The sequence below is a fragment of the Plutella xylostella genome, chromosome 18, assembly GCF_932276165.1.
Source record: "Plutella xylostella chromosome 18, ilPluXylo3.1, whole genome shotgun sequence".
NCBI lineage: Eukaryota > Metazoa > Arthropoda > Insecta > Lepidoptera > Plutellidae > Plutella > Plutella xylostella.
Window position 1 is genome coordinate 2,770,863 of NC_063998.1, and position 13,206 is coordinate 2,784,068.

Sequence of the window (13,206 nt, forward strand, 5' to 3'; positions counted from 1 at the left end):
TGGGTTTAAGGAGAGCGCTGTGCAATAGAACGATACATGCAGTACCTACCTACATTTATATCTTGAATACAATATGTTAATAGCAACCCGCTTGCTAATCGATTTAACACAAAATCTTGCAATGAACAAATCCTAAATTGGTGCCGTAACTCTGCATATGGCAAAAGATCAAGAATATGGTAAACTGATAACTAGTCAATAGCTGAGTTGGAAATGACTATGCATAGCTCTTAATATTCCGACCTTTTATGCTGTAGAATAGAAGCGGCTTAGCGGTCGATATTGCTCAATCAAGTCGCATTGCATTGCAGCATGTTGTGGTGTAGAATGTCGTTTGTACACATCGCGTTGCAAACTTCTCTCCAGATTTCAATGCTTTTACTGGCAAAGAAAACAAACCAACATACAGCTGGCAAGAAAATTCCAGACACGTGTCTGAAATTAATGCAACATTATAAAATTATATTTTTAGCTGGCTGTCGACGTCGGGCGCGGTTCACCAAAAAATTATGATTCGACATGCCCTAACTGCCATGATGCCACACTTTCAAACTTCTACAGTGTGTGCAATAGACCACACACCCGACTTCAACTCACACATCTGTCCGACATCGACAATGCCGTAAAAAATCCGCGGACAGTCACAACTACATTGTCAGCTTTTAGCTGTACAGTTTCGCGCGTCTTTTGTGGCCATATAAATAATGTAGGATTATTTAGCAAGTGCAAAACGAAGTCGAATGAGAAACCGGAATGAAATGTGAAACTTTAAAGGATGATACACTTAACTGGCAAAAGTGGCTGACGCATGGCTCGTCTAAAATAAGAATGTACTTTACCAGCGAGCATTGAGGGACATAAACTGAGGGAGGGAGCAAACAGAACCAGTTCTTTGTTGCCAGCGCACGACGAAGCGCTGCATAAAATATATTGTACAAGTCAGCGCACGTACCTAGCGTCCTTGCGATTGCCGCACATAGAAATTACTGTTTTAGAACGAGGACAAAGTGTACGAAGCAACAACAACAACTTTGTTCGCGATGTGACCCTTAACATAATAAGAATTAGAAACAATTTGGCTCGCCCCAATTGGAGCATTTCTGTGGCTACAAAAGTCCGTACCGCACCGAGCAAGTGGTTTTATCTATATGAATCATAGCTGCGCAACTGAAGCAGAAACAACACTATGATGGTCTTTTATAGTTACTATTGTTTCCATAATGCCAATAAACAATAACAGACGCTAACATAAAATATGCACATTGTTTCAGACGCGTTACAACCTGTAATCTAGGCAGCTCGAGCAAACTGAACTAACTCTTCAATCTTCTAGTTCCGAAATAGGAAACTTAAGGAGTTGTAGACATTTCAGTAACGGTACTTGACAAGATGAGGAGCGGGCGTATCCTTTTATAGACATAATAGACAAGATGCTCGGAGGTGCGTTGAATGACGATGAAGCCTGCAGCCAAGGAGCCCGGGCCACGCTGTGATGACATTTGAGATCGCGTTGAGCAACCGTTACGGCAACAAAGAGCGAATTGGAACGGAACATCTGAATTTTATAATAAAGTGGTTTTCACCATATCAGATCTTAATTGCTTTAGATGTCAAGGTTGAGAATTATTAAGTGGTCAAGTACTTATTTGTAATTAAGTCCATAAATGATACAAACCCGCAAAGATGGTCTCCAACCTAGTGTTTAATTAGTAATGTACAAGTTAAAAACGTCCAGTTGGCATGAATCCACAAAGTCGATCAATGACACTGAAAGCACATTGGAACTCGCCCGCGTTCAAATAACTCTTTGCTAATTACGATGCATGGTCATTAGCCTATATTGTTTTTTTTTCATTTATAATTAAACTATTCTAAATTCAAATCTTCTCGGTGTGTGATATAAGTAAAAAGTTTTAACACGTTCTAAGGTAAAATAAATCGAGTCAGCTGTGGTATTTCTTAGAATTCTTGCGACCTGAATTAGAATCTGTTTTTATGCTAGTAACATAATTTCCGAACCAATGTGTTAATGTTATATAAGCTATGTAACTTCTGATTATGTTTGGGTGAAAATTATTTGTGTGAATGAAAATAAAGAATATTCTATTTATCTATGATGGTTTAAATTACGCTTTGCGTACATTCTATCAGAAGTACCTAAACATACCTAATTCAAATTAAGTATTTCAATTCGTAAAAACTTGAATTGGAAATTAAAAGTTGATAGTGATTTAAGAAGACAACAAGATACCCTGAAAAGTCTGCCTCATGTAAGCTCAACATACGTGGTAAGCCCAAGATAAAAGTCATATAGGTACTGACATTTTGTTTTCTATATACTTGGAGCGACACACGGCCACACATCACCCACTTGATCCGCGCCACAGGAAGGTCTCAATTTGAAGCCGGGCCGCACAATCGAAGGATGTCCCGCAGGAATTTATGACCGTGCTTGAATTATCGAGCTCGCGGCCATCACGCCGGCACTGTAATGACCACGTAGGTGGACTCCCCTTGAATAGGCATTTGTTTCAGTTGAGTCAATCAACTTTGGAGCTTTTCAATGCTAATTTATTACTGTCGCTTCGGAACGTGATCGGTGAACAAATGAAAACTGACGACTTAAAAACCATCGGATGCCAACATTATCGATCGACTTAGAGATTCGCAGAGCCAATAAGTTTAATAGAGGCGAATAAAGTATGCGGTAAGTAGGTTGTCAAGATGATAATTTACAAGTAGACTTTCACCGTGGCTGCTGCGGCCAGCAAAATTGGTCGCAAGTCGATGGAGGGTGCCCGAGTGGTCTGGGCGGCTGCTGACGCCGACATGCAAATTCGCCACTCGAGCTGCAACGTGACATGACGAGCGCGGGGGGGAGGCGGCATTCCTAGCCGCGGCGGGAGGGGGGCGGTCATCGACCGTCCTCAGTCGGCCGCGCATAAACTACGCAGCCGCATAAGGTCAATAAGAACCGACCGGTCCCGGCCAACTGGCGCGCCCGCCGCGTGGCCACTGGCGAAACTGTTTCGACATGCCCGACCATTGTTCCGTTGACAGACCCCAAATCAATTACGGGCCTACATACGAAATGTAATTTAATGGCGACTTGCGTAAGAGAGGATATTATCTGCATTTCAGATTGAGCCTAATCCGATTCCGCTTGCCAGACGTGTCGGGCTCGTTTCACGGAAATAAAGCGGTTTTTTACCCGCAGAAATGAACTTGTTACACAATACCTACTAATCTAGCTCAATAGGCCGAATAGGCCAATCTATATTTAGCTAGGTATTTTAAGTTATTATAAGTAAGAACATGCTGTTGATTCTCCATAAAACTAATAATAATCTATGATCAAGGACAAATATAAAATTATTTAAAGAATATTGTATGAGTATGATATTCGGCAGTAAATGGTAAGTATTCGTCACCTGCACCTAAGGCGTGAGTCATGCTTGAATGGTGTGGTGTGTAGGTAATCGTCAGCGTACAAACATGTAATAGTTTAGCAAATGATAAATCACTCTGATATGTTATCAGTAAGAGCCCTACCATTTATGGACGATAGCAAAATTTTATCTCCAAAATAAAATGTAGCACACGGCTTGTCTGAGATTAGATAATTTGCTAAACTTTTTCAGACCGTTTACCTCGATACGCTATAGTGCTAGTACTAATGAAAATTACGACTGGAGCCTTTTAAAGTGGGTACATAAAAGTAAATGGACATACATAAGTCGGTTGACAAGGTTCACGAAACGTCTTAAGTACGCTGCTATAAGGATGAAAATAGAAGAAGTTAACTTAAATCCTTTTTATTATCAAGTTTGTACCGGAGAGATAAGAGTGTTGCGATTAAATCTCGATCATCTGTGCGCAATCTTGTTTAAGGAAAATACTGGTTAGATCGGTTAGCCGATGACATCACCACGCCGCTATTCAACTTATTTATCCAAGGTTTAGTTTTTCTTCCAAGTTTGAGCACATTCATCTACCTACCTAGCTCCTAGTCCATTTGTGAAACATTGTTATATGAATCACGAAAATGTTTCACGAGAACTGCCAACTTCAGCCAATTACATAAGACGACCCCGAACGACAATACGGGTGCAGACACAATACAACATTGTTGTGCTGCTATGCCAACACGATAAAAGCGAAACAGTTGACGGTTTACAAGAAACATATTCGCATTTTTCCGATGAGATGGTGTTTTCCTTCCTCGCTCCGAGCAACAATAACAAAAATGACTCACTCTCGTATCCCGCCGTCCAGGCCCACATGGAGACCATCGCCAGCAGCCAGTGGAACATGAAGCCCTCGATCCTCCAGTACAGGGGGGCCAGCACGGGGCGCACGAGGCGCAGCGCCATCATCCACACCACGTATGCGGGGATGCAGTATATGTTGTTCGCGACCGCGAATGCCGTTCGCCACACGATCCGCGCGTACCGGCTGAAACAGCAGGGTACGCGTCGGTCACTCCACCGCCTCGCCCCGACCCCCGCCGCCCCCGCGGGCCCTGCGGCTCTGCACGCCGGCGGACAGGACAAGGGGACGTGCGACACAGACACCAGTGCGACCACGGGGCGCGGCGCGGGGTAGACGCGAGCTGGTAGTACCGCGACCTCCCTGCCGACAGCTGCCGAGACGCGAGGGCTTTCGTCGGGCGCGGACAATGGCGCTGCGCCGGGCTCGATTCAATCAAACACATTGCTACATTCGACGATATTTATTAATGGAATCGTTCACCGGTTCACTGTCGGTTATTTCGTAAGTAGACTGCGAGTACAAATTTAAAAATTGCCCGTCGGCGAGCGACTTATCCTCTCGCCGGCGAGCTCACATGCGATTTCATTTGCGACACACATTTTTATTACACCGATCGACGTAACATTAACTCGTACGACGCGAGCACACATAGACAGACATACACAATTTATTTTACGATGCATACGGCGGCACGACCGCGGTCGGCCGAATTCGTCGTGTAAAATTAATACAAAGTTCATTATATAAAATTAAAAAACGACATCGGACCGCTGAAATTATACAAAAATTACAATATTAAAGACTGTACACTATCTAATATATACAATAGTTGCCAGCATAGATATGTGCGGGGGCTTTATATACAGGGCGGTGGGTGTTTGCAACTAGCCGGGCGCCGGGCCCGGGGCTTACACGTTGTAGTCGTGCGCCATGAGCCCGTGCACCTGCTCCAGGCGGTACGCCAGCCGCTGCTTCTGCGAGAACTCATCCTCCTCGAGAGTGACCATGAGCTGCTCGTTGTACTTCACCGCGTACCCGTACAGCACGTTGAGAGCGCTGTTCGTGTTGAACTCCTTGGTGTGGAGCCGTGACTCCTCCGCGAGCATTGCGTTCATGTCCTGGTCCGAGATCGCCGGCATCAGCTTTATGTCCGCGTAGTAGCGCTCTACCCACTCCTTGTACACGGGGATATCCTTCGCGTACAAAAGCTTGGAAGAGGGCGAGTCTTTGCCGAGGATATGGTCGGATGTGGAGCAAGAGTCCATGAACGTTTGCGCGATTACAGATAAGCACGAATCTACGGTATTGGACTTGTGAACATCGAATACGAAGTTGGGATTTTTGATAAGGTTTACCCAGAAACGTAGCGGGAGAGAATTGCTTTTCCAAGTGTGCACTACTTCGGGATCGGATATGGCATGCTGCAGTGCCTGATCGTCTAGGAAATCAAACATGTATTTTATAGCTAGAGGAAGCGCGGAACCGCGGTGAGCTGTGCTGAAAATAGTCTCGAATAAATCATCGACAAACTTCTGCAACGTGCCTTTTGTGGCGAGAAGCCGCGTAAGATATATTTCGGAGACCATTTTATTTCCACGTTCTCCCTCTTTATGCGCATCGCCGTCGTGGTGCCGCACTAAATGCCAATACTTGAAGCCGCCGCCATGTTCGAATTTGAGCGGGCTGGCTGGTGGACTGGCCGAGCCGTATTTGCCGCGGTTCAGAGTTTCGTACGTATGCGATTTGTCGTTCTTTTCCATGTTTGATAAATTGTAAACGGAGCTTTGTTTTGCGACAAGGCTTAGACACGCGCCGTCTGGAACCCGGTAGTGGTTGAGTGTGTTTAGTTTACGCCACTCCCCTTCGCATTTAGTGGTAGTATCTTCGTCGTACAAAATTAATCGACCGCTAGCGCCCGTGCGCCATTCTAAGTCTAGCTCGTCACGACTTGGTCTTTGTGAATACGGAGTAGCGCGGTAAATAGCATCTAAACACTTCTCTTTCACTTGGCTGATGGTATCGCAATCGAGAACTTTTACTTGCACGTTTTCTGTGGTTGTCTCTAGGCCGCTAACGAACACGGTTTGTTGAGATATAGACACTGTTACTGATATATTTTTAAAATCTATGGACTGCCTGATAAGTTTTTCCTCGCTTAGTGAATAACGCGCTTCCGACGTGATTGCGTCTACGGGTCCTTTATCAACTTGACCTTTCATTGACCTGAACAAGAGATACAGCGGTTCGCCAGCGCATTCACGAAGGAACTTGTAAAGTAAAAATGTAAACCACGCGCTCAACATCTTTTCAGCTACACTTTCGGTACGTCTAAGCAATAATTTAGGGTGACTTTTACCTTCCATGCACTTTTCTATAAGTTCAGCTAATAGCGTCTTTAAAACATCAGTACAATATTCCATCTTACTTTGCAACGTAACCATTATCAAAGAAGCTACATTTACACGATCACGCATCGAAAAATACCTATTGCTTTCTAAAGTACGAATAAATAATAGAAGGAATGTTTTGTTCATTATCAACTGCCCGAACATTCTCAAGCCCTTTTCTTTTCTAATAAGCTCTGGGAGTTCCCATTGCAGGACGGCATGATCGTCGATATTGGGGAACAAGATTTTCATGGCGTATGTGCGGTAATCCAGGAATGGAATACCTCCCGTGACATCACCCGTCAAATCTGTCATTTCAGTCTGAAGTTCAGCGAATGCCTCCTTGCACTCCGCGGCTACCCTTAACTCTAAGATATCCATTTGCTCTTGCATATTCTTTAATACTCTAATGTTTTCAGTAGACTTTCGCCTATACATAACTAGAAACACGACAAACACTAATATGAGAATAACTATACTGGCGATTACGCCGAACAGTACCGGCTTACCTATAGCGCCTTGTAAGCCGGCCTGCGATGAGTAAGATAATTTACCTATCTTGTAGGTGAGAGCGCGTCCGACTTTGACAATTACCTCCGGAGTGTCGACTCCGTCAGGCAACTCGTCACGCGACGGAGGCCGGCACGTCAGCTGGTGCCGCGACAGTGACGTCACGTTGCACACGCTCTCACCAATACGCACCTCCACGTCACTCTCAGTGCACGCCCTATCCAAGTGCTGACCATTAATCGTTAAATATTCTGACTTGTAATACTTTACGTCCTCATCGAACTTTTCATAAATCGGATCAGGATATAGCAAGAATGCATCCCCCGTTTTACTAGTCAGATTTTGCACGCTTTGTACGTCGTCCATATTAAAACCGTATTCTAATTCGAGAGGCCTATCAGGATCCAGAGTTAAACTGGCACTTTCTATGCCGGGAGATTCACATATGAGATGTGTTTGAAAGTCTACTCTATGACAAGGCGCAATATAGGGCCGATTGTCGTGATACACGTATATCTGAGGAAACTGAATGGAATGGAAATTGCGACCCATAACCTTAATATTTATGCCGCCAGACGGAATGCCTTTAGGTTGTTTGCGTTGAGTAGCAAGAGGAGGCCCAGATTCGACAGAAACGACCACGGGGTCTTCAATGTATTCAAACTTTTCACGCTCGAGTGTTCGACGCCCATTATCAAACCGCATTCCAAGAGTTCCCATCTTTAGCTGATAAGAGTGACTCGTTCGACAGACAGCTTCTTCGTGAGATACCGATAATATTGCGCAAGGCAAGTCATCGATAAACGCTTGAATGTTGCTGCCTGCATTGAGATACTCCCCAGTAATCCGTAATTTAGTACCTCCGGATTGAGGTCCGTACTTCGGTTGGATAGAATTTATTTTCGGATTTACAAATGCATAATGGTGTTTCGACTCGCCGCGATAGTCGGCTACACGGACTACAACGGGGCCATCACGCGGGACCTCTTCGCCAGGGCCGTCCACAGTGCATACGATACGCCTAGTTTTAACATACAACTCTATAATAGGCTGGCATTTGATACCTGCTATAGTGACGCCGTTATAGATATCGGATATGTTGCGACCTAGATTTATGCCTTCGATTGTAATGTTAGTACCTCCGTCCCAAGGGCCTAATTGAGGTCTAAATGAATGTATCTCCGGATTCGGACAGGTTTGAGTACGGTTCAACCACACGCTTGGAACGGCGCATTGCTCTTGAACTTCGCATCGATCAGAGCCCTGACACCAACCACAGCCAAACTTTTCGGGGAGAGCGAGACAAATGCCGCAATTATCAGCCATGTCATTACAGCGATAGATGAGAATGTGGGTATTATCCGGATTATCTAACGGTTTCGAGCCGCCCCAAATTACAGCGAATGATGCAGTGATATTCGGGGCCCTCGAGGTATACGTAAATTCTACGGCTTCACAATAAATAGTGTCGGCAAGAAGTTGAGCATTAACGTGCGTTACGCGACCCTCTATATTAAATTGGCAGACGAAGCGAGTTTGTACGATAAATTGACCAATTATGTGCACTTTAACTTTTATAGCTTTCTTTACACCGGAAGGAACGAGAATTTCATTTGTGCCGTCGGACGTAGAGTTAATGGTTGGACAAAAACCAGGACCTGAACGATAGCTCGGACCGACTCTACTCACACCAGTTACTAAGATATCATTTCTACAATTTTCAGCGGTATCATGCGTACAGCGGTGACCGTCTACGCACCAATCACACGGGAATAAGGAACTAACACATTGAGTACATGAACTATACGTATTACAATCAAAGAAGGTAAAGTTAGTAGCGACAAAGTCCGGTCCCTGAGTGGTGCGTACAGACAGTTTCGCCGTAAAGTGGTGCTGACCAGCGGGTATAGGCGGGAGCGTGTCGGTACGCGGTGTAGTACAATTAACACCGTATGGTTTCCTAGTCGCATTAGTTATTAAAGTACGATCTAAAGCTGTAAATGCACACAAGAATTGTCCATTAAGAGTAGGTAAATTTTCAATAACTAAATCTAGAGTCCTTGCTGTCGTTCGTTGCAATTGGTTTGGCGTCACTTGGGTAATGGTGGTGCAACGCCCACTGCGGTACGAGATCCAGTACAAAGGATCTTTAGCTGCGTCTTGACAGTCTGATCGGAGGCTGCACTTGTTTTCCAGGGAACACCATCCACAGTAAGGGTCTTTGGCTCCGAGGCATGTCAAACACGATTTATAGACGCTACACTCTTGTACTTTAACTTTAGACACTTTACGTTCAGTCATCACATATAAATGCATTAATTGAGTATCAAAGAATAAGTCTTTATTCACTGGTGAGCCTTCATCGACTACAATGTCTCCGTATTCGAAAGCTGTAGTGGCACTCTCTACCACGATTTTCTTCAGATGTCCTTCGGCAGTCCCAGCGAACACCACGGTGTAATCTCCAGTGCTGGTCGCCGCTACAGCTGTTAGCCTCTTTGTAAATACCGCCACCGGCACGGCCTCCACAGGTTGTTCACCTCCCAGCGGAGTATTCACGTCCAACCCGCAGAAATCTTCACTGATCGATTGCAGCTTTGTTCCGATGCATGCATGAGACGGCGATATGAAATCTAATCCTCGTGAGCCGTTTCCGCTGAAGCATGTCTTTATGTTTTGCATGAATTTGCGTCGGATTGCTTTGAGGGAGTATACACATAGTGCAGAGAGGTCTGAAGGAGTATTCGTGTTGATAGCTTCACTTTGGCTAAATGCGGCAAATAGGACATCGTCCTGTGCTGTGATTCCAAGTTCACCAGCTAATACTGATCCCGCTTTTCCTACAAATGCTGCTTGCACTAGGTTGTAGCCGAAATTTCCTCCTCCTTCACCGGTACAGGACATAGGTATCTCGGTGTAAGAGTAATAGTTCTCGTCATCGTGACATACTCTCACCAACTTGCTGTAATATGTATCAGATCCTACTCCTCTCAATTGAGTCGTCAGGAAGTAGCTGAATCCTTCCGAACTGAACCCATACACATAATTTATGGGATATCTTTCTCTAGACAATGAATTCACGAACATTCGTGTACCGGTGGTGACAGCTGTCCGTGCTATCATGAAGAGACGATCATCCTCTAGAGAGCGACTGCTCACGGCAGGAACTTCTGAACGATAGGCGGAATTATCAGTGAAAGTAACTCCCACGTACATCACTTGAGTCATTGGTGGGTTGGGCGGTCCGGGCGCGATGAACGCCACGGTCGAAGCCGAACGATTGTTAGCCACGACAGGCTCACGCACTTGGCGCACATCCTTGGAAATGTTATGCAGATTCCGCACCGAGCACAGCCCCTGCAACACCGACCCACACGTTATCAGGCGACTAGTAGCGTAGTCTATCACGAGCGCCTTGTTCACATTGTCGGTCAGCTTCTTGGCAGAGTTCACGGGACAATCGAAAGTGCAGAAGTCGGAGTCATTCTTGGGTCCGGTGACGTACGACTGCGCGACGTCCAGGTCCGGCGAGAGCTGGTAGATCCGGTTGACGGCGCCGATGTACACGCGGCCCGTGTTCCGGTCCACGACGAGGTGGTTGAAGAGCGAGGTGGGCGCGGCCACCGGGTCCGTGAAGGTCCGCACCACGTCGGGGGCAGCGCGCGCGGCGGCGCACGCGGCCGCGAGGGCCAGCAGCACGCGCCACATGGCGGGCGCATGGGGCCGGGGGCCTACCGCGCGCGCCGCCCGCCGCCGCCGCTCGAGCCCGCCCGCAAGCCACATCTGCAACGCGAACACCAGCTCAGCACTCCGCCGGCAGCGTGCCCGCGCGCCAGCGACCTTCGTTCCCATCGCATCGCACCGCTCCGCCGCGCGCCGCCTGCTCTATCTACCGATCACTACCAGGGGACGTACGACCGATCAGCTCAATACTGACGAATGTATGACTTCCTACGATCCTGTGTGTGATTTATGTGAACGTGTTGTCGCGATGCGTTACGTCGGAGAGGTCGAGTGCGATCGGAGCGAATCATCCGCGAGCTGAAGCGAGGACGCGCTACTAACGTACGTGCACTCGCCCTCCTTGTGCCTAGCTGTAGCCATATTTGCAAGTTCGTTCATTTATTTCAGATATAATTAGGTATTACCTCAGTAACATAAATATTCAAAGACGTAACTCTGCAAATATGAGTACTCGTTAGTACTAACCTGTTTCATTCATGAATATTTTATTTCTGTTTGAGTTTCCGCGAATATATTTTTGCTAAAATAAAACAAGTGTATTCATGATACAAAATCTGCCTCACAATAAATTGTTTGAGGTGAATTAGGTAACAAAGTAACAAGGAAACGATATTAGTGTCCCTGTAATGAATTTCGTTAAGAGTCTAGTATCATGTGCCATATTTTAAGGGAGGTAAACTAACATCATCAGAAACAGGTTAGCAGCAGGAGAGCGAGTGCACCGGAGCCGCCAGGTCTGTGCACTGTAACATGTCACACGCCGACGAAAGCCTCAGCATCATCCATACAGGGCAAGAGAAACAAAATAATAAAAGTATACATTGGCATGCTGTTCGTAACGAGGGAGTGAACGTGGTATCGCAACGATAAGTAACCAAATTAACAAGAAACATTGGATAAACTAAAAAACACAGATGTACACCGAATAGTACTCACAGGAGAGCCATGGCGTAAAGAGACCGGGCTTGGTGTGAAGTGTGCAGTGTTCTATGTGAGAATCATACGCTTTGAGAGGCGGGGCGCACTCTCATAGTGTGTCGGGCGCTGTCGGGAGACCTGCAACAACAAACATCACGGTTAGAGCCGGCATCGGGGGCCGCTCGATCGATCGCGGGCGTCGTGAGCGCGGCGCCGCGCGGCCGGCCGCTACCTACCGACAACACTATCACGCCTCACGACCACCGACCGACGGCGACTCGCATCACATTCCGGCACCACCCACTCCGTGCAATCAACCGCCTACACGCGCCGACCGACACCTAAATCCTACACGCTGCCGAGCACTAGTAGCCCATCAGATAATGCACCGCGATAGAGACTCGATGTAATGTAAAGTCCACAAGATAGAGACACTGCGCGCTAATGGCGCACCGAGTCAATAAACGGAAGCCATTTCAGTAAACGCCACGCATTGCCTGAAAAGTGAGATGTTTCTACCACTAATAGTAACACTAGGACTTACCTTCAGTGATCTCTCAGGGAATAGGCAACAATCCTTAGGAATCCGATAAATTGTTAGCACTGAATTATTGCACCACTTCACAAAATTCCTTCTTTGTATTCCACTGTCACTGTTTGTTACTTATATTGAAATCACTATTCACCACAATCAATTGAAATCACAACATTTTATTACTATATCCTAGGTCGTTTGGTAAAACCCGCCTGCACAAATTCCACGACAAGAGCATCAGTCTTGGTATATCGCCGTGGAATGATTTTGGTTTCCCTTTTTGAACGAGTCTAGGCGTGACTGGCCCGATGAAAGCCGAACGAGAGCCGAATCCAAATGAATGATTTTGTCGTATTGGCCGCTAGAGGCAGCACTGTTTCAGCTGCGTTCAGATTTATTTAAATATACAAAGTTAGCCAACACTGCATTAAATTTATATATTTTTTATTCTTAACTGTAAATAGGATAAGGATATTGTGCTAATTTGGTGTATAATATTATAGTGGGGTTAATATTTAATATAGTGTAACAGATAATACGTGGAGACGGCAGCTAACGTGCTAGGCTAATCATCGCACCTATCTTTAGGTGTTGATCCCAGTAGTTATTTATAAAATTTAGGTTGTGGAACAGTTATTTAGTTGAAATGTGTGATCCCGGGTACCATTGGCAGCAGCAGCCTATTTGATATAATTATTTTTATTTAGGAAGTGTTTCCTAGATTTATAATGTAGGTTTCATATTTAATTATGGCAACCTTTTCAAGAAGAATGAATGAACTATATACCGGATATCTGAACGAACGAAATGCTTTTACTTGTCTATAATGTCTATGGTTTT

General features: G+C 45.6%; 1 protein-coding gene across 2 annotated transcripts in view; it reads right to left on the reverse strand.

The window, feature by feature from the left end:
- Nucleotides 1-12,710, reverse strand: part of LOC105380846 (acyl-CoA:lysophosphatidylglycerol acyltransferase 1) — a 202,736-nt gene extending 190,026 nt beyond the window's left edge. The window contains exons 1-3 of one of the 2 annotated variants that reach the window (XM_048627140.1): nucleotides 12,376-12,710; nucleotides 11,850-11,969; nucleotides 4,256-4,455 (exon numbers count right to left, since the gene is read on the reverse strand). In XM_048627140.1, the coding sequence (XP_048483097.1) occupies nucleotides 4,256-4,455; nucleotides 11,850-11,860 (211 nt within the window). In that variant the 5' untranslated portion in view covers nucleotides 11,861-11,969; nucleotides 12,376-12,710. Of the gene's footprint in view, nucleotides 1-4,255; nucleotides 4,456-4,717; nucleotides 10,953-11,849; nucleotides 11,970-12,375 lie in introns of those variants that run through there. The other variant, XM_011550456.3, reaches the window with a different exon arrangement.
- Nucleotides 12,711-13,206: the final 496 nt, after the last annotated feature.